General features: G+C 49.0%; 1 protein-coding gene across 4 annotated transcripts; it reads right to left on the bottom strand.

Annotated features, from left to right (window-relative positions):
* Positions 1 to 369: 369 nt before the first annotated feature.
* RMND5B (required for meiotic nuclear division 5 homolog B) lies at positions 370 to 19,118 on the bottom strand. 4 transcript variants are annotated; one of them, XM_086705965.1, is made up of 11 exons: positions 18,794 to 19,118; positions 17,378 to 17,617; positions 13,516 to 13,666; positions 4,855 to 5,000; positions 4,579 to 4,719; positions 3,967 to 4,067; positions 3,619 to 3,785; positions 2,550 to 2,715; positions 1,255 to 1,357; positions 999 to 1,153; positions 370 to 912 (listed from the first exon to the last, which is right to left on the bottom strand). In XM_086705965.1, exons 3-11 carry the CDS (start codon positions 13,652 to 13,654, stop codon positions 849 to 851), a joined length of 1,182 nt encoding a protein of 393 aa, XP_086562091.1. In that variant the 5' UTR covers positions 13,655 to 13,666; positions 17,378 to 17,617; positions 18,794 to 19,118; the 3' UTR covers positions 370 to 848. The 4 variants fall into 4 exon arrangements, with proteins under 4 accessions (XP_086562091.1, XP_086562089.1, XP_086562093.1 ...); XM_086705963.1 differs by lacking the exon at positions 17,378 to 17,617; XM_086705967.1 differs by lacking the exons at positions 17,378 to 17,617; positions 18,794 to 19,118 and adding an exon at positions 6,149 to 6,348 and having other exon boundaries at positions 13,516 to 13,652.

Genomic DNA, 19,118 nt, shown 5'->3' with positions numbered 1-19,118 from the left:
TTCAGACATTTCAGACTTAGGGTGCCTTCCTGCTCTCTAAGGCCCAGCACAGGGCTCCGTGGGTACACACAGCGACCAAGCTCCATGTGCCCTGGGGTAAACTGAAAAGAGCTTGAGACTGAGGGTCGGATCTGGTTTAAATTCTGAGCTCTCTCCTTTACAAGCTGTGAGCCCCGTAAGTCAACTCAGTTTGTCTTCCTAACTCCCCTCGCACTGCTTCCTAGTAAGGAGAGGAAAAGACTTTATACATGTTTGTGTAAAAGCATCTTGCCTGGGGTCTGACATCACCGGGCCCTTTCACCCAGTCAGGGATGCAAAGTGGGTTCTCTCTGGGTACATTGGGCGTGCAGTGATTCCTTGTCGGTGAAGTAAGGAGAAGGCCTGTGAATATATTTGCTCAGTTATAAAACCACGGCATTCAGTTCAAACCTGACTATTTACAGTGGGAAGTGGATACATACAGTTGTGAGGCTGTACCACTGGAGCAGCAGATACAGCATGGGTGTAGCCATCAGCGACCCGGCTGAGGGCAGGATGCCAGGACTGGGAAGATGTCTGTGTTGCCTGCCAAGTCCTCTGCCTCTCTGTTGGTTGTGACTAAGTCAGTGGCAGATACAGATAGGGAAACGGCAGGAGTGCAGAGGCCAGTGTCTGCCTACCGTCATGGCCAAGGAGCCAGCTGCCTGGCACAAACTGGTTCATCTCCCTTCTTGGCCTCTGCCTGGAGTGGCACTCGGCCATTTGCGCTGAAGTGAACCACAATCCACAGACAGCAGCTACCCCCGCGTAGACAAGACCAAGGCTCAAGGGTGAAAAGCCCCTTTTGCAAAGTTCCTCCCAGGCGGGTATCAGAATATGATGCGTTTCCCGTCAGCTGGGTTCTGCTCCATGGGACAGTAGGGACACTTGAGCCTGCAAAGGGAGGAGAACAAAGAGTGTCTCAGGGGCTGGCCAGCAGGAGAGCGAAAGGGAGGTGGAGTAGAACCCGGGGAACTTACTTTCCACCGTTAATGAGCTTGTTGAGCGCATCTCGAGAGATCACGTGGCCGCAGATGAGCTTGATGGGAGGGTTGGAATCTGACGTCTGCTGCCGTAGGATGGGGCAGGCAAACACCGAGTGGTACCAGCACTTCATGCCCAGTTCGATCTCGATCTGGGGGTGGGGGCACCACGGAGGGGTGAGCCCCACTTCTGGCCACGGCTGCCCTTCCTGGTGCTGCCGCCAGCCCACACCTCCCCCCCGCCAGGCCTCACCGGTAACTCATCCTTGTGACTCCAGACCCCCGTGCACTGCCGCTGCTCAATCACAGCCTTGATGTTCATCAGCACCGGCAGCGCCACACAGCCAGAGGCAAAGCTGCGGAACAAAGAGCAGGGGCTGCAGTGGCCCAGACCAAGGACCCAGCGGACAAAGGCACCAGCACACTGTTGTTGGCTTGTGTCCTGGGACAGGGTTCTAAAGTGGCACATGGTCAGATTGGTCCTTGAAAATCGCGCCGGTCGCTCATAAAGTGCCACGTGTGGTTAATGTGTGTCCAACTCTAGGATCATTCTAACGCACCCCTGAGTTTGCGAACCTATGGGAGAGACAAAAGGAAGATCTAGGGGGCAGATCCCTGCTCGTCCAACTACTGGAATGTCATTGCTGTGTTAGGGACAGTGATCGGTTTGCAGGGGCCCCAGCCTGCCTGTCTCCCCTGCTCTGTTGTCATAATGCACCTCTGACTGGTTGTCTACATGGTTGTCATCACTTGGAAACGGGGGGAAGACTCAGATCTCACAGTGACTCAGGCAGGGGTGGGGAGTCGACTGGCTGGCGCCTCGGGTGCTAAATACCTATGATGCTCAGGGAAATCGTGCACTACAGAACCATCCTGAAGTGCCACTGGTGTCCCTGCTGGGAAACACTGTTCTATAACGTGAATCCTTCACCCTGGGGAGCGGAGGGGAGGGGTAGGAGACTCCACAACCAGTCTAAATAAAATGGCACCGTGACGCTATCCGTTGTGGTACAGTCTGGGGTTCTGGGGTCTGTGACGCCCTGAGCAAGTTCATTTGTGCGTCGAGCCTGTGTGTTTTCTCATCTGTAAAATGAGGATATCCACCTGCAACTCACGACCTTGGGGAGTCATGAGAACATTACTGTAAAGGAGTCTTCCAAGGGAAAAGTCTCAATACATGTTACTCAGCCACTTTGAAATCTCCCTGAAGGGACGTGGTTTGAGATATGAGGTTGAGAGGACAGGCTGCAGGCGGTCTTGTGATAATTCAGGGGTGAGGTGCAGGCAAGACAGAGACCTCATTCCAAAGACCTTACAGAAGGGGAACGTTGACCCTGCCCCTGACCTTGCAGTGACATCAGGCCACAACTCTTCCTGATCTCAGCTTCTCCACCTGTAAGAACAGGTAACTCCTACCTGGAGGAATGACTGAAAGAGCCAGTTTAGGTTTGAGAGAACCAAGCACCATCCCTGGCACATGACTGGCCTCGGCAAACTGTTTCCCTGGAAACCCTCCCGCTGGCGCTGCCCCCACAGGGCTGCCTGTACCTGACGCTGAGGGGCGACTCCACCGAGAGCCCCAGCAGGGAACAGGCATCCCGGGTAAAGGTCTCGCAGATCTCTGCCCAGTGGCTGTTGTCCAGAAGGTGGCAGTAGGGCGACTTCTCCAAGCCCAGCCGCAGGTACACCAGACTGCCCATCATCACCTGGATTTCTACAAGGTGAGCAGGGCACAGGTTGGTGCACGGGCTGGGGAGCAGGGCACAGATCTGGGTGCACGGGCTGGAGAGCAGACTGAGCCCCGCAGTGCCCAGGGCCCTGAACAGGCTGAGGGGGCGATGAGATGCCCTCGGGCAAAACCAGTTTTCCCTAAAGTCCCATGTGGAGGCGGAGCCTCTTCATGTGTGGGGCAAAGAAGCATCCTCGCAAGGCAATCAGGAGAGTGTGACTTCGCTGCCCATCCTTTCAAGTGCACAATGAAGAGGGAGTCTCCCTCACGTTTCTCTTACCCCAACACTAGCTACTCTCCCTGTTAAAAAAACTTCCAGGTGGTATCTAGATTTATTAACAGTGCCTGGTTTTCATAATTTCACAAATAAAATGTGAGGTGATAAGTAGACAGAAACAGAGCTAAAGAAAAAAGGGACCAATGGTAGGGATGGTTACTAGCAGGGAACATCTGGAAAGTGAGGCTCAAATGACTAAGGTGTGGAAACGCTGGTGTGACAGAAGGTTCATGAAGAAAGCTGTGGAGGACGTGCCAGGAAGGAGTGGGATTCTCCTAGGTGGGAGGCCTGTATTGAGGCCAGGCAGCATGAGGGCGTGCGTGTCCCGGGCACACACAGACCCGCCCTGCTGAGTGTGGGTGTGGCACAGAGCAGGTGTCAGGGACCAGAGTGGTCTGAGATGATGGCAGAGGTAGATGCAGAGGAAGAGCCTTGAGTTCGGAGTTCACCTCAGAGACAGTGAGGGAGCGGTCAGAGTTCTCACGCTGGGAAACGGCATCCTGGTTACATGCAGCCCCTCAGGTGGGGCAGGGACCAGCAGCCCAACAGCCTGACCCATGCTGACACCTGCCGGGGTCCAGCAGCACCCCCCTGGCACCCTGAGCGCGTACCTCGCTGGTGCAGCCGTGCAAATGGCTGAAAGTGCCGGGCATAGCTGAGGGCCTCTAGCTGCTTCTCGGGGCCGCTCGCCAGGAGCCGGATGAAGTGCAGTCGGTGCAGCTTGAACTCCAGGGAACTGTTGAGCTCGAGCAGACGCTGCCTGTGGGAGATGGCCCACCTGGGAAAAAAGGGAGCCGGTGGGGTACGAGAGGGGTCCTGGGAGAGCTGGGACTGAGATGGGCTTCAAAAGCCTAAGTGAGGCCCATGACACAGGGCTGGAGTCATGTCAAGTACACTGGGTGACACGGAGACCACAGACATGCCCTGTGCCCCTCTGGCCCATCTAAGGACTAACTTACTCCAACGCCGGCCCTAGGTCTTGTTCGTGCAGAGCTTCCAGGATTCGATTCAGCTCCAGGAAGGGTTGCTTAAAGTCCAAGTCCACATTCAGGGTGGATTCCTGTGGGGGGAGAGCGCAGTCCCATCGCTGGACATTCAGTTCAGAACATTTCAGTTCTATAAGGCTGAGCGTTACATGCTGGCCTCCCAGGGCGCAGACTACACACCCGCCCCAGCCCCAGGGTCTGAGACCTGCGTGGAATAGCATGGTGAGAGCATTGTTCCTCTTCAGTCCTCTTGATTACATTAGGGAAAGCATCCTTTTACTGTTTGTGTGTTTTTAACACCTAACAAGTGCTACTTTGTCATTTCACTAACCTGTCTATTTAAGAAAGGGCTATTGGGCCTCAACTCAGAACACTGGCAGGCAACCAGCTCTAGCTAGAAGTTCTGACTTCATGACTTCACTTTCCATCATATATGTGTTTAGAGCTACCTTCTATTTAGGCAGGGGAAATGATTTCCTTTCTAAAACGAACTTCTGTAAAGAATAACAGGAACCTGACATAAAGACAACTATCAAGCGGGAGCAGAACGGGCAGGTGCCAGCACCGTCCGGGCCAGGCCGTTACCTGGCACAGCTCCTCGGCAACACTGAGCATGCCCTGCTGGTACAGGTGCTCCACGATGGCCATCTGTAGGATCTGCTGCTGCTTCTCCCGTGAGTCCCACACTGCGTCGGAGACGACACCACAGATCTCAGAGTCAAAGTTCTGACGAGGACAAGAGACAGGGCTCGGTGACTCAGCATCCGTGCTGCTCACGCTCACTTTCCCACCTCCCACCGAGCCCGACACACTAGCTCCAGGGCATCCCCACCCCCAGCCCAGGGATGCCCGCAGGCTCACCCTGTCGATGGCTTTGCCCACTCGAGAGACGCTGCTGTGAATGTCCTTGTGGTCCGAAGCCAGTTTCTGCACAGTGTCTTTGATCTTCCGGCAGCACTGGGACATCACCAGGGAGAGGGTGGCAGAGAGAGGGGTCCCCTGGAGGGCTGCAGGGAAATACCGGCAGTGAGGCAGGACACAGAGGAGCATACCTTATCCCTGCTTCCTCTAAACACCAGCCTGGAGGCCCGGGAGGAAGCCCTGAACTCCCGAGTAAAGATCTCAGCTTCTGTCCCACGTCCTGCCACTTTGTAACTGCATGCCTTGGAGCTGGTCAAGTGGGCCAAGTGGGTTCATCTCTCGGTTCATTTCCTCACCTGTAAAATGGTGTGACAATGCCGGCCCTGTACGCTGCTGTGAAATGTAGATGATTTGGGACTTCCTGTGGGTAAGCCCTTAATTTTAGCTCATTTAATCCTCACCACCGTGCTCTGCAGTGGGCACTATGAATATCCCGTCCTGTAGCTGAGGAAGCTGAGGCAGGAGCTTGCCAGGCGACAGCAATGACAGATGTAAAACCACCACCACACCTGAGGGCTCTTTATGGTCTTGTGTAAGATACCACATGTGAGAAGGCTTTGAACAACAAGGCACTATCCCTGTGTTCGTGCCTTTTATCAACCCAGAGGATACTGCCAGGGAAGCGCAAGGATATTTCTGGCTCATGCCCCCAGGCCTGCAATGGTTTTCAGACCCCTCCTCCAGCCCAGCATCGATGCGCCTTCTTTAGGCAGCAGCACCTTGGGTCAGGGAAAGAAACATGACCCAAGAAGGTCGGGGAGTGTCTCAACTCCAAGACCAGACGCCCTGGAAGAGAGATGCATTCTGCTAAGATGCTGAACAATCACGATGGGAACTGGAGCTTCTGGAGCACTGTGACTACCTCAGAGGAGCAGTGCTCCGAGTATGAAGCCAGCATACACTGAGCGGATCACGTGAGCACCTGGACGCAGCTGAGCCTGGACATTTCAGTGACCCAAATCCATAAATCCAGTCTTCCCGACCCCCACCTGTTGGTTTAAGCTGGTCTGAGCTGAGTTTCTGTCACTTGTTTTTGGTTTCTGTTTGTTTTTGAGAGAGACAGTGTGTGTGTGAGCAGGGGAGGGACAGAGAGAGAGGGGATGAAATCCCAAGCAAGCTCCACACTGTCCGATGAGTAGCTCAAACTCACAAACCGTGAGATCATGACCTGAGCCAAAGTCAAGAGTCGGACCCTCAACCCGCTGAGCCACCCCAGCACCCCCAGGGTTGTCACCTGTAACTGAATGTATCCTGACAAATACAGACAGGAGGCAGTGGATGGGCCACCCTCCTATGCTGGGGAGATGGGGCAGGACTGCATTCCACTCTGACATCAGTGCCACCTGCCCCAACCCCAGCTTGCCACTCATCTCTCATATTCTGCTCCATTCAGGTCACAGAGGGCCACACTCTGCACATTCCCTGGCCACATTCCTGTTAGGACAAAGCAACAGCTTTTAGGAAACCAAACCCTTTTTGTGTTTTTTTAAAGTAAGCTCTAGGCCCAACGTGGGGCTTGAACTCACGATCCCAAGATCGAGAGTCACATGCTCTACCAACTGAGCCAGCAAGGTGCCCCAAAACCAAAGCCTTTTAACCTGAAATCCCCAAATCTTCCCTGCCCAAGGACCCACGGACAACTACGAGCCCTGACAAATCCCCATCTGAGAAAACACAGTCTCCGTGTAAAGACGCTACGGCAGCCATCACCATCTGTTAACCAACAGCACAGTGTACAAGAGTTTCAGACCCACAGAAGGAAACCATTCTACTGCACACAGTTAACATGCCATCAAAGTCAAGGGCATTTGTTATAGCATGGCACAACCATATGATGGAATGGGAAGCCAAAAGGTACAAGGATGAGGCAGAATTCTATGTACTAATACAGAACATTCCCCAAGACAAACTAGGAAAGCAAGGTACGGGAAAGCATGTACTTTATTCTACCCTTTTTGCGTTTGGAAAAAAAAAAAAAAAAAGAGGGGGAATAGACACACATGCCACCTATATGGGCACCCAGATGCTGTCTAGAAGGGCACCTGAGAAACCAGGGACAGGGCTTGACTTGGGAGAGAAGCACACAGACACTGGGAATCAAGGGTGAAAGGGAGACTCACTTTTCACTGTAAGCTTTTCTGACCTTAGTCTTTTTCCATGTGCATGCTTTCTTTAAAAAAAAAAAAAAAAAAAAGACAAAAAGAAAACAAACTCTATACATTTGTTTTTCTCAGTGCTACTAGTGTAGCAATTCTGAAAATACTTTCTATGTACCACAGAAATCAAGCAGATGAGAAATTTATTGATGTTGTTCGGAGTCAGGCTTCTCACGGATGCAGAAAAGAGATTTGGCTATGGATGGGGGAAGCCTAGGAAGAACCCTGGATATTGGATTGAAATCAGAGGTATCCGCACAAACCCATGGCCTGCAACATACAAAGATCTGTCTGCTAAAAAAACAGATATAACCCCTCAGTAACAACACAGATCTTGCTTTCCAACTACCATTTTCCACCAAAAGAACCAGTCTCCTTGTAGAAAGAAATTACTGATTCCAGGAACTATCTTATTGTGTAGCCCAAGAAAAAATAAACTAGACTTTGTCAATATTAAAAATTTTATGCTTCAGGGGTGCCTGGGTGGCTTAGTCGGTAAAGCATCAGACTTCAGCTCAGGTCATGATCTCATGGTTCAGGAGTTCTAGCCCCGTGTCAGGCTCTGTGCTGACAGCTCAGAGCCTGGAGCCTGCTTCAGATTCTGTCTCCCTCTCTCTCTGCCCCTCCCCTACTCATGCTCTCTCTCTCTGTCAAAAATAAATAAAAACATTAAAAAAAATTTTTTTTTTTAATTTTATGCTTCAAGGCACCTGGGTGGCTCAGTCAGTTAAGTGTCTGACTTTGGCTCAGGTCATGACCTCACAGTTCATGGGTTCGAGCCCTGCATTGGGCTCTGTGCTGACAGCTCAGAGCCTGGAGCCTGCTTTGTATTTTGCCTCCCTCTCTCTCTGCCCCTCCCCCTCTGTCTCTGTCTCTCTCAAAAGTAAATAAACATAAAAAAAAATTTATGCTTCAAAGGATACTATCAAAAAAGTGAAAAGACATGACAAGTGCCTGGGTGGCTCAGTCAGTTAAGCTTTAAATTTTTTTTATGTTTATTTTTGAGAGAGACAGAGACAGAGTGCAATTGGGGGGGGGGGGGGGGCGGAAGGCGGTGTGCAGGTGTGCAGAGAGAGAGGGAGACACAGAATCCAAAGCAGGCTCCAGGCTCTGAGCTGTCAGTACAGAGCCCAACGTGGGGCTCGAACTCGTTAACCACAAGATCATGACCTGAGCCAAAGCTGGGCGCTCAACCAACTGAGCCACCCAAGCGCCCCTCAGTCAGTTAAGCTTTAGACTCTCAATTTAGGCTCAGGTCATGATTTCATGGTTCATGAGATTGAGCCCTGCGTAGGGCTCTGCAATGACTGTGTGGGGCCTGCTTGGGATTCTCTCTCCCCCTTTCTCTCTGCCCCTCTCCCCCACTCTCTCTCAAAATAAATGAATAAACTTAAATATATATATATATATATATATGTGTGTGTGTGTGTGTGTGTGTGTACACACACACACACACACACACATATATCCACTAAGAGTCTACTGTTAACATATAGGGGCGTCTGGATGGCTCAGTCAGTTGGGTGTCCGACTTCGGCTCACCATTTGTGAGTTCGAGCCCCACATCAGGCTCTCTACTGACAGCTCAGAGCCTGGAGCCTGCTTCAGATTCTGTGTCTGCTTCTCTCTCTGCCCCTCCCCCCACTCACACTCTGTCTCTCTCAAAAATAAAATAAAAACATTAAAAAAATTGTTTTAAGAATATATAAAGAACTTGTACAACTCAACAATAAAGAGAGCCAATTTAAAAATGGGAAACAATTAAGGAGACATTTCTCTAATGAAGATAAATGTTCAAGAAGCACATGAAAAGATGCTCAGCATCATGAGTCAGTAGGGAAATGCAAAGCAAAACCACAGTAAGATATCACTTCATACTCACTAGGATGGCCATAATCAAAAAAACAGGTAAAAGTAAGTATTGATGAAGATAGGAGGAAATTGGAACCCACATACATTGCTGGTGGGAAGGCAAAATGTTGCAGCTACCTTTGGAAAACAGTCTGCCAGTTCCTCAAAAAGTTAACAGAGAGTTGCCACATGACCCAGCATAGAAAAAAAAATGCAAGTACTGATTAATACTGTAACATGTCTGAGCCTTGAAAACATTATACTAAGTGAAAGAAGCCAGACATAAAGGCCACATACTGTAGGAATGCATTTGTACGAAGTATCTTGGATAGGTAATCCGTGGAGACAAAGTAGGTAAGTGGCTGCAGGATGTGAAAGAAGGGGAGAAATGGAGTGATTGTTGGTGGGTAGGATTCGTTTTTGGGGTGATGAAAATTCTGAAATTAGATAGTGGTAGTGATGGTACAGCCGTGTAAATACACTAACAACCACTGAATTGCACACTTTAAAAGAATGAAACTTAAGGGGCACCTGAGTGGCTCAGTTAAGCGTCTGACTTTGGCTCAGGTCATGTCATGTTTTGTGAGTTCGAGCCCCATGTCAGGCTCTGTGCTGACACCTCAGAGCCTGGAGCCTGCTTCGAATTCTGTGTCTCCTTCTCTCTCTGCTCCTCCCTGTTCACACTCTGTCTCTCTCTCAAAAAATAAACAAAAAATGTTTAAAAAAAAAAAAAAGAATGAAACTTAAATTACAGCTCAATTAAAAAAAAAAGGACATAGGAATTGGGTGACCTCTGGTCAAAGACAATTTAAGCATCAAAATAAATAGTAACAGTAATGGATTATAGCCCATCGAATAAAATAAGAATCTATGAGGTGTGAGCTAATAATAAATAAATAAATAAATAAATAAATAAATAAGTAAGTAAGTAAGTAAGTAAGTAAGTAAGTAAGGGAAAAAGGAAAGCTGAATGCCAATGAATACAGTGGACTCTTGAGCAACACAGGACTTAAAGGCGCTGACCCCATGCAGTCAAAAATCTGTGTATAATATTTGTTTTTAATTTTTTATTAAAAAAATGTTTTTAATGTTTATTTTTGAGACAGAGAAAGAGCACAAGCAGGGGAGGGGCAGAGAGAGAGGGAGACACAGAATCTGAATCAGGCCCCAGGCTCTAAGCTGTCAGCACAGAGCCTGATGAAGGGCTTGAACTCATGGACCGCAAGATCATGCCCTGAGCCGAAGGTGGACGCTCAACTGACTGAGCCACCCAGGAGCCCCATTTAATTTTGTATTTTAGAGAGACAGAGTGCACAAGTGGGAGACAGGGGAGGAGGAGGAGGAGGAAACAGAGGGGGTGGGGGGGGGAGAGAGGGAGAGAGAGAGAGAGAGAGAGAGAGAGAGAGAGAGAGAGAGAGAGAGAATCCCAAGCAGGCTCCTCACCATAAGCGCAGAGCCAAATGTGGGGCTCAAACTCACAAACTGTGAGATCATGACCTGAGCCAAGATCAAGAATCAGATGCTTAACTGACTGAGCCACCCAGGCACCCACCCCCCTTTTATTTTTTATTTATTTATTTTTTTTCAACGTTTATTTATTTTTGGGACAGAGAGAGACAGAGCATGAACGGGGGAGGGGCAGAGAGAGAGGGAGACACAGAATCGGAAACAGGCTCCAGGCTCTGAGCCATCAGCCCAGAGCCTGACGCGGGGCTCGAACTCATGGACCGCGAGATCGTGACCTGGCTGAAGTCGGACGCTTAACCGACTGCGCCACCCAGGCGCCCCCCCACCCCCCTTTTAAAAAGTTTATTTGAAGGTTTATAGCTTTAGCTTTTTTTTTTTTTTTTTTAGTTTTTCTTTTTCTTAGTGTTTATTTTTGAGGTGGGGGGTGGGCAGACAGAGGGGGACAGAGGATCTGAAGTGGGCTCTGGACTGATAGCAGCCCAATGTGGGGCTCAAACTTACAAATCACAAGAGCATGACCCAAGCAGAAGTCGGACACTCAACCAACTGAGCCACCCAGGTGACCCATCTCTTTTTTTTTCCCCCAGGAATAGAATTTAGTGATTCACCACTTACATATAACACCCAGTGCTCATTCCAACAAGTGTCCTCCTTAATGCCCCTTGCCCATTTAGCCCATTTTTTAAAAAAATTTTTAATTAATCTCTGTGCCCAATGTGGGGCTCAAAGTCATGACTCCAAGATCAACAGTCGCATGCTCTATCCCCTGAACCAGCCAGGCAGCCCTAACTTTTGATTCCCCAAAAACTTAACTACAAATAGCTTACTGTTAACTGGAAGCCTTACCAATAACATAAACAGTCAATTGACACATATTTTGTATGTCAGGTATTATGTACTGTATTTTTACAATAAAGCTAGGAAAAAGAAAATGTCATTGAGAAAATCATACAGAATAAGAAATATATTTATAGTACTGTACTGTATTTATGGAAAAACAAATCTGCATGTAAGTGGACCCTCACAGTTCAAATCTGTGTCGTTCAAGACTCAAATGTATGTAAGGAATGACAGAGCAGAAAAAGTCACCCATGTTGCAACCAGCTTTGTAATAACTAATTAAAGGCAAGAAACTTCAATGGACACTAAAGTTAGTGGGCTGACATATGATAACGCTCAGGACATTTACACAGACTCAAAGCATCTCTCCTCAAATTTCTTACTAATTAACTGGTGAGAAATATTACCCTTACAGGGAGAGGGGGGTAAGGGGAGGGAGGGAACCTGGTGGACCCTTCTTAACCAAGTAATCAAAGTTCACATCACCAATCATGGAACAAGCTGACACCTTGTACCTCCTGATATGATGCACTGAGAACCATACTGCTTCTTAAGTACTGCTACCCAAGATGTAAAATCTGACTGAGGAGGAAACAGCAGACAAGTCCAAACCAAGAGATATTCTGCAAGACCATTAGCCTTAGTGTTTCAAAAAAAATTTTTATAACATTTAGTATTTTTGAGAGACAGAGAGAAACAGAGCAAGAGCAGGGCAGGGGCAGAGAGAGAGGGAGACACAGAATCTGAAGCAGGCACCAGTCTCTGAGCTATCAGTACAGAGCCCGCTGGGGGGCTTGAACCCATGAACCACGAGATCATGACCTGAGCCGAAGTCGGACAGACAACTTAACCGACTGAGCCATCAAGGTGCCCCTAGCCTTAATTCTTCAAAAATGTCAAATGTCCTGAAAGACAAAGACCAAGTAAAAGAAATGTCCCAGGTTTAAAAAACCAAAGATTATGGGGTGCCTGGGTGGCTCAGTCGGATAAGTGTCCAACTTCGGCTCAGGTCATGGATTGCATGGTTTGTGGGTTCAAGCCCCCTGTCGGGCTCTGTGCTGACAGCTCAGGGCCTGGAGCCTGCTTCGGATTCTATATCTCCCTCTCTCTCTGCCCCTCCCCCACTTGTGCTTTGTCTCCCTCTCTCTCTCTCTCAAAAATAACATTAAATGAAAATTTAATTAATAAATTTTAATAAATTTATAAATAAATTTATAAATAAATTTAATAAAATTAAAACATAAAATTAAAAAAGAAAAAACAAAGATTAGACATGGGAAACAATGTAGTGCATGATCCTGGAATGGGGGATAAAATTAAAAGGTTTTATGAAAACCATCGGACAATGATAAAATCAAAGTATGAGCTGAATTCATTAGGCCATCACATTGTATTAATATTTAACTTATTGATTTTAATAATTACACTGTACTTATGTAAAAGAATACCCTTGACCTTAGGAAATACACACCGAAAGTTTAGGGGCCAAGTGGTTTGAGATCTGCAACTTACTTTCAAATGGTGAAAAAGTAAGAGTATGCAAGAGAAGTGATAAAGCAAATCTGGCAATCATATCCACAGTTTGTAAATTTGGATGAAGAGTATATATGAGTTCTTTATACTATTCCTGGAACTTTTCTGTAAATTTGAAACTACCCCAAAATGTCTTTTTTTTGAAAGAAGAAAGCAAGTGGGGGAGGTAGAGAGTGACAGAGAGAATCAAGCAGGCTCTGCGCCCAGCACGGAGCCCCACACATGGCCTGATCACATGACCCTGAGATCATGACCTGAGCTGAAATCAAGATTTGGACACTTAACTGACTGAGCCACCCAGGCACCCCTAAATTAGTAACTTCTGTTGGGACTTTTGAAATAGCTCAGAATGGGGGCGCCTGGGTGGCGCAGTCGGTTAAGCGTCCGACTTCAGCCAGGTCACGATCTCGCGGTCCGTGAGTTTGAGCCCCGCGTCGGGCTCTGGGCTGATAGCTCAGAGCCTGGAGCCTGTTTCCCATTCTGTGTCTCCCTCTCCCTCTGCCCCTCGCCCGTTCATGCTCTGTCTCTCTCTCTGTCCCAAAAATAAATAAACGTTGAAAAAAAAAAATTAAAAAAAAAAAAAAAAAAAATGAAATAGCTCAGAATGACTTCCATTATCCTTCAAGGAGGCCTAGGGATCCATGTACTGACGTCCACAAACCATCATCCTTCTAGAAGCCTGTCACCAAGCACCCCTGAGGTCTCCTAGGCTCCCCCCGGAGGCAGACATGGGGCTCTCACGGGGGACACCCACCTGCATTGGCCAGCTCAGCCCGCAGCTGGCCCACGTAGTGTAGCAGCTCCTCCAGGCTCTGCTCACAGTGCTGCCCGTAGGTCAGAAACTTCTGCAGGACCTTGTCCACCTCTCTCTCCACACTCGCACACTGCTCCATGGTGGCCTCTGCCTGTGGGCGGAAGGGGTCCGCTGCATCAGGCCCCACCTGGGCTGGGGGGGGGGCGTGGTAGGGAGGGCTCCCAGATCCCCCTCGCCACACCCATGTCATTTATCAATGCTCAGAAATTCCCAGCTTCAAATAGGAGTCCACAGTGCCCATCACTCCAGCCAGGGGGCCCTGTGGGGGGGGTCCAGGCAAGCATAAGGACAGGTTTTCTGAATCATGGTGACAAAATTACTGTTTTCAACTCTTTTCATTCTATAATCCTTGTTCATCTCTTTTTTCTTTTAAATTTTTTTTTAATGTTTATTTACTTTTGAGACACACACACACACACACACACACACACACACACACACACACAGAATCCACAACAGGCTCCAGGCTCTGAGCTGTCAGCATAGACCCCGACGTGGGGCTCAAACCCACGGACTGCAAGATCATGGCCTGAAGCCAAAGTCAGCCACTCAACTGACTGAGCCACCCAGGTGCCCCTTTGTTCATCTCTTTTTAATCAGAAGAAAGAGCAGGACTCCCAGAGCCTTCAGCAGACAATACTATCTAGTAGAAATACATACAGATGCTGCCTATTTTCATATTTCATGTATTTTTATATATTCATCATAAGTGCCTTCTCTTTGGCTAGTGGACTTGGTTTTCCACATACCGCAGTGATAGAAGCCACAAAGGCAGTCCTCGAATGGCTGATAACTGAAAATGCAGCCTAAAGAACAACTGTCCACCACGTGGGCCTGATGGGCTTTGCCTCAGCAAAGCATATTCAGCAGCCCTTGCTGCTCACCCACAGACAGGCAGCCTGTGTCCAGCCAGCCTGAACCCTTGCTCCCTCCAGGCTCCGTGCTGCTTCTGCTCCCGGGCATGCTATTAGCCCTCAGTCGTCACTGCTTGAGAAGCTGGCTCATCCTTTCTGAGGCAGCTCAGAGATCACCTCCTCCAGCAGCCATCCCTAGCTTACTGCTGCTCGGCTCCCTCAACTCCCACATGGCCCCCTTGAATTTCAGTTTGGATCACCAGATAATGTGAGATATTTGAGTAAACTGGGTGTTTGAGGGCCTGCCTCCCCCATTGGACTAGAACATCTCTCATCTTCTTCCCTCCCTTCTCATTATACCATTAAAAGAAAGCTGACTTTTCTTATACCACCACCAAGGTGTCTTCCTCAGTCCCTTCCACCCTGGGCCCACAACTCCCCTCTATTCCAGAGCAGCTTTTGATGCTGACCACATGGATAGTCCTCAAAATGTCAGTGACAGAGTTCCCTCCCTATCGTTCCATCCAATGGATTTGAAAGGAAAGGGCTCTCTTGAATGTTCAAATCTAGCCAGCTGTCCATTCTCTCAAAGAATGGTCCAGAGTAACACACAAGAATCCCATGGCTGAGGGGACCGTCGGGATGCTCCCGGTTTCACGAGACTCCCCATTCACACCGGCAGTGCCAGCCCTGGCCTCATCATCTTGGCCCAGCCTGTAGCCCCCTCCTTCGCAGACAAGGGATGAGTGATGGGGAAATGGCAACCAGGGCCTAGAGATGTGGTTTTGCCCTCTATCCTTATGGCTGATGTCATCACACTAGAATTTGTAATCATAATTGTGATGTACAGAGGTCATGCCTCCCTCCTCATGCCCCCTGGGCAAATACCCTACAACTGAATATGAGCCATATGGGCAAAATATACCAGGGACTCCTGTCTGAAATGGTAATAATTATTATTACTCCTACTAATAATGTTTCATAGGGGCTTAACATGTGCCAGGCACTGTTCTAACGACTTTGCGTGCATTAACTAATTTAGTTTGTTTTTTTTTTATGTTTATTTATTTATTTTGAGGGGGGGCAGGGGCAGAGAGAGAGAATCCTAAGCAGCCTCTGCACTGTTAGCCAGAACCCGACACAGGGCTCAATCTCACAACCAACCATGAGATCATAACCTGAGCCAAAATCAAAGGTCAGACACTTAAGCAATTGAGCCACCCAGGCGCCCCGGATTTAATTCTTATCAAAACACCATGAAGTAGGTCTAGTTATTAGATCCATTTTACAGATGACAGAAGATTAAATAACTTGCCCAAGGTCATGAAGCTAAGAAAGGGGAGGACCTGGTAAGTGAAGCCAGGCAGTCTGGCTCCAGAGCCCTTCTCTGAAGCACTTCACATCACACTTAAACCAGCTTAAACAGGCCGCCATCTCACCAGGAGAGGAAAGCAGCCAGTATCTGTGGCTGGAATGAGTGCACAGCAATGATTAATGACACCAAGCAACAGAAAACCAACCACACAGCCTGTGAGATGATCAACTAGGAAAGATGGCACCACAAAAGAATGTTTGCCAAGAGTTGGGGAACCAACTAGGATCACAATCTACCAAAAACAAATATAGCTCAAGAAAGGTCAGGATCTCACCGAGGTCAAACAAGTCTAACCCTGTGGGACACCAACCGAGGCCAGGATTATCTAAGGGAAGCCCAAGTCAACATCTCGAAATTGTATCAAAAAGCTGAGGGAGGAGTTGGGTACAAGGATTTTCACCCCAGCACTGTGTGTTGTGGCAGGAAGTGGAAGACAATCTAGGAGCCACAATGAGAGGCACTGGAGGGGGGAGGCGCTGATAAGTCAAGGAAGTAAAATATGGGAGATGCATCTATGGAAACCTGGTTAGCATTTAGAAGCCACCTCAGAGATACTCACAGGATCATCAATAAAATCCCAAAGACACAGCCCTGAAGGGGAAAAAAGAAACAAGGAACTCTAGGCAGAATACCATTTATGTAAATTAAAAATCTATGGGGACGCCTGGGTGGCGGAGTCGGTTGAGCATTGAGCGTCTGACTTCGGCTCAGGTCATGATCTCACAGCTTGTGAGTTCGAGCCCCATGTCAGGCTCTGTGCTGACAGCTCAGAGCCTGGAGCCTGCTTCAGATTGTGTCTCCCTCTCTCTCCGCCCCTAACCCACTCACATTCTGTCTCTGTCTCTCTCAAAAACAAATAAACATTAAAAAAAATTTTTTTTAAAAATCTATGCGTACAACCAAGGACACAGGCAAATAAAAGGATTTACACTAAACATAGCAGGGTGGTTTCCTGTGGGCGGAGGGTGGGGGGGAGAAGGAAGGAAAGGGGATAAAAGGGAATACATAAATAAATACAAAAGAGATAGAGGCCCTGCCTGAACCAGTTAAATGTATAACGAAGTGAGGAGTCTGATGAACTCAGTAAAATCTAAAATAAAATAAATAAGCCAGGAAAACAGAACTGCATGCAAGTATTCTACCCAAAAGCCCAGGAGGCTAATTCAGTGTGTCCACGGTGAGCCACTCTGCCTCAACCACAGTCGGTCATGTTCACCAGGCACTAGGATGGATGAGTGTGAGTTTGTCTTTGACAAGCTTCATGATGAATCCAGTGGAATTTCATGTCCATTTCCAGCCCTCCTCCCCAAGGTCTCACATGTACAGAAACGATCCACTAGGACGATCCCTTCAAACAACACATCAGACCCTGTCACCCCTTGACTCAACACTGCCTGGCTTGACGCACAAGCCGTGTGTAGTTACACATTCGCTTCCTTTGCACAAGCTAGTCCTGTGTCCAGAGTGCCCTGTGCACTCCTCTCTATGGAGGCTGCAAGAAGCAGTTTAATCACCAGCTCCCCACAAGGCCCTCGACGAAATCCCCCCTGGTGTCTCCTTCTGGTTCGCAAACCTCTGTGGAAGACACCCATTCCACACTCCTCTGAGTCCTCAGCACTGTGGCACAGTAACTGCCTCTTTACAGGTCTCCTACTAGACTGTGAGCTGCTCAGGGCTGGAGGCCAATCTTGTCCTCTTTCTCCCCTCAGCACCCAGCCCAGGGCCTGGTCCACAGTGGCTGTTCAGTGAATTCTTGCTGATTAAATGGTGCATCCATCTCCTAACCGTTGGGCTAGGGGACCTGAGCTTGAACCTACAGGGGGGTGGACAGGAAGACACATGAATAAAGTATTAAAATCCCCACTAAGGCATGCATGGGTTTTGTCCCCAGTCAATCTTCAGCATCCTGAAACAGAAGGGCCCCCTTCTGAGGCAAAAGGGAAGAAGGGAAGCTTATGCAAAACACAGAAAGGTCCCCTTTGCCATTTGACACAGAACTGGACAGCCTTGGGGCACTGGGGTTGAGCGTCTGACTTTGGTTCAGGTCATGATCTCACAGTTTGTGGGTTCGAGCCCCGCATCTCGCTCTGTGCTGACATCGCAGAGCCTGCTTCAGATCCTCTGTACCCCCTCTTTCTGCACCTCCCCCGCTCACTCGCTCTCTCTCTCAAAAATAAAAAAAACAAACATTAAAAAAAAATGCCTAGGACTGGACAGCTTCCATTGACCCAACTCTTACACTTCTGCACCCCTCACTTCTATCCAGTCTCCACCCTGCCCACCAGTCCTCTTCTTAAAACCCAACAGATCCCTACTGTACTCAGAATAAAATCCCCTCCTTTTTTTTAGTTTATTTATTTCTTTTAGTAATCTCTACACCCAACACGGAGCTCGAATTCACCACCCTGAGATCAAGAGTCACATGCTCCTCTGAGCCAGCCAGGTGCCTCCCACCTCCTTTTTATGGCCCACGAGGCTCTATGTGAGCTGACTTCCAACCATCCCTCCTTGCTCAGCTACCACTCTCCCCTTCACTGCCCATACTCCAACCATACCAGCCTCCTTTCTGTCCTTGACTACAATGAGTTTATTTCTGTCTCAGGGCCTGTGACTGGCTGTTCCCTCTGCCTGATACACTCTTCCCCCAAATCTTCCCATGACTGGCTCCTTGTCAGGGTCCAATGTCAACATCGTCTCTTCAGAGGTGCTCTCCTACATCACAGTATCTAATGTTGACCCTTCTGTTCCACCCCCACTCCAGACACCCTATCTTATCACCCCGTTCCTTCTCTTCATTATACATCCCTAGTTGAAGTTTCAAATCTTTCGTCATCAGCCAAAACTGGAGGACAAAGCCCACCATTTGCAACTCCTAAGCTGTAACTCCTACTAGGAATTTCGCCTGCATTAACGTGCAAATGACTGGCACACTCCTACTCATCCTTCAGAAGACCCTGATTGAAAGCCCCGTCTGGCCCCCTCGGGTTACCTCAGACCCGGCCGGGTCGCACTAGAACGGGTCCTCTCAGTTCGAGGGACTCCCCTGGCAGAGGCGGCTCCTCCAGGGTCCTGTGAGTCTGTGGGACTCCAGCTGCTCCGGGCCGACGACTGGGGAGAAAACAAGCCCACAGGCAGGCTGGGGCGGGCGCCTGAGGGGCTGCGGAGAAGGCCCAGCGCCTGGGAGCGCGGCGGAGCTCCCGTCCCCCGCGCCCCCGTTGGCCGGCCCGGCGCCCCTTGTCCTGGGCCCGCTCCTCACCACCCAGAAGCCAGCCGGTTCTCACCTCTTCCCACAGCCGGAGCCCTGGCTTCCGGCG

This window comes from Puma concolor, chromosome A1, assembly GCF_028749965.1.
Source record: "Puma concolor isolate L17-30 chromosome A1, mPumCon1.1.hap2, whole genome shotgun sequence".
In the NCBI taxonomy this organism is placed as follows: domain Eukaryota; kingdom Metazoa; phylum Chordata; class Mammalia; order Carnivora; family Felidae; genus Puma; species Puma concolor.
This window is presented reverse-complemented; position numbering and strand designations above follow the sequence as displayed.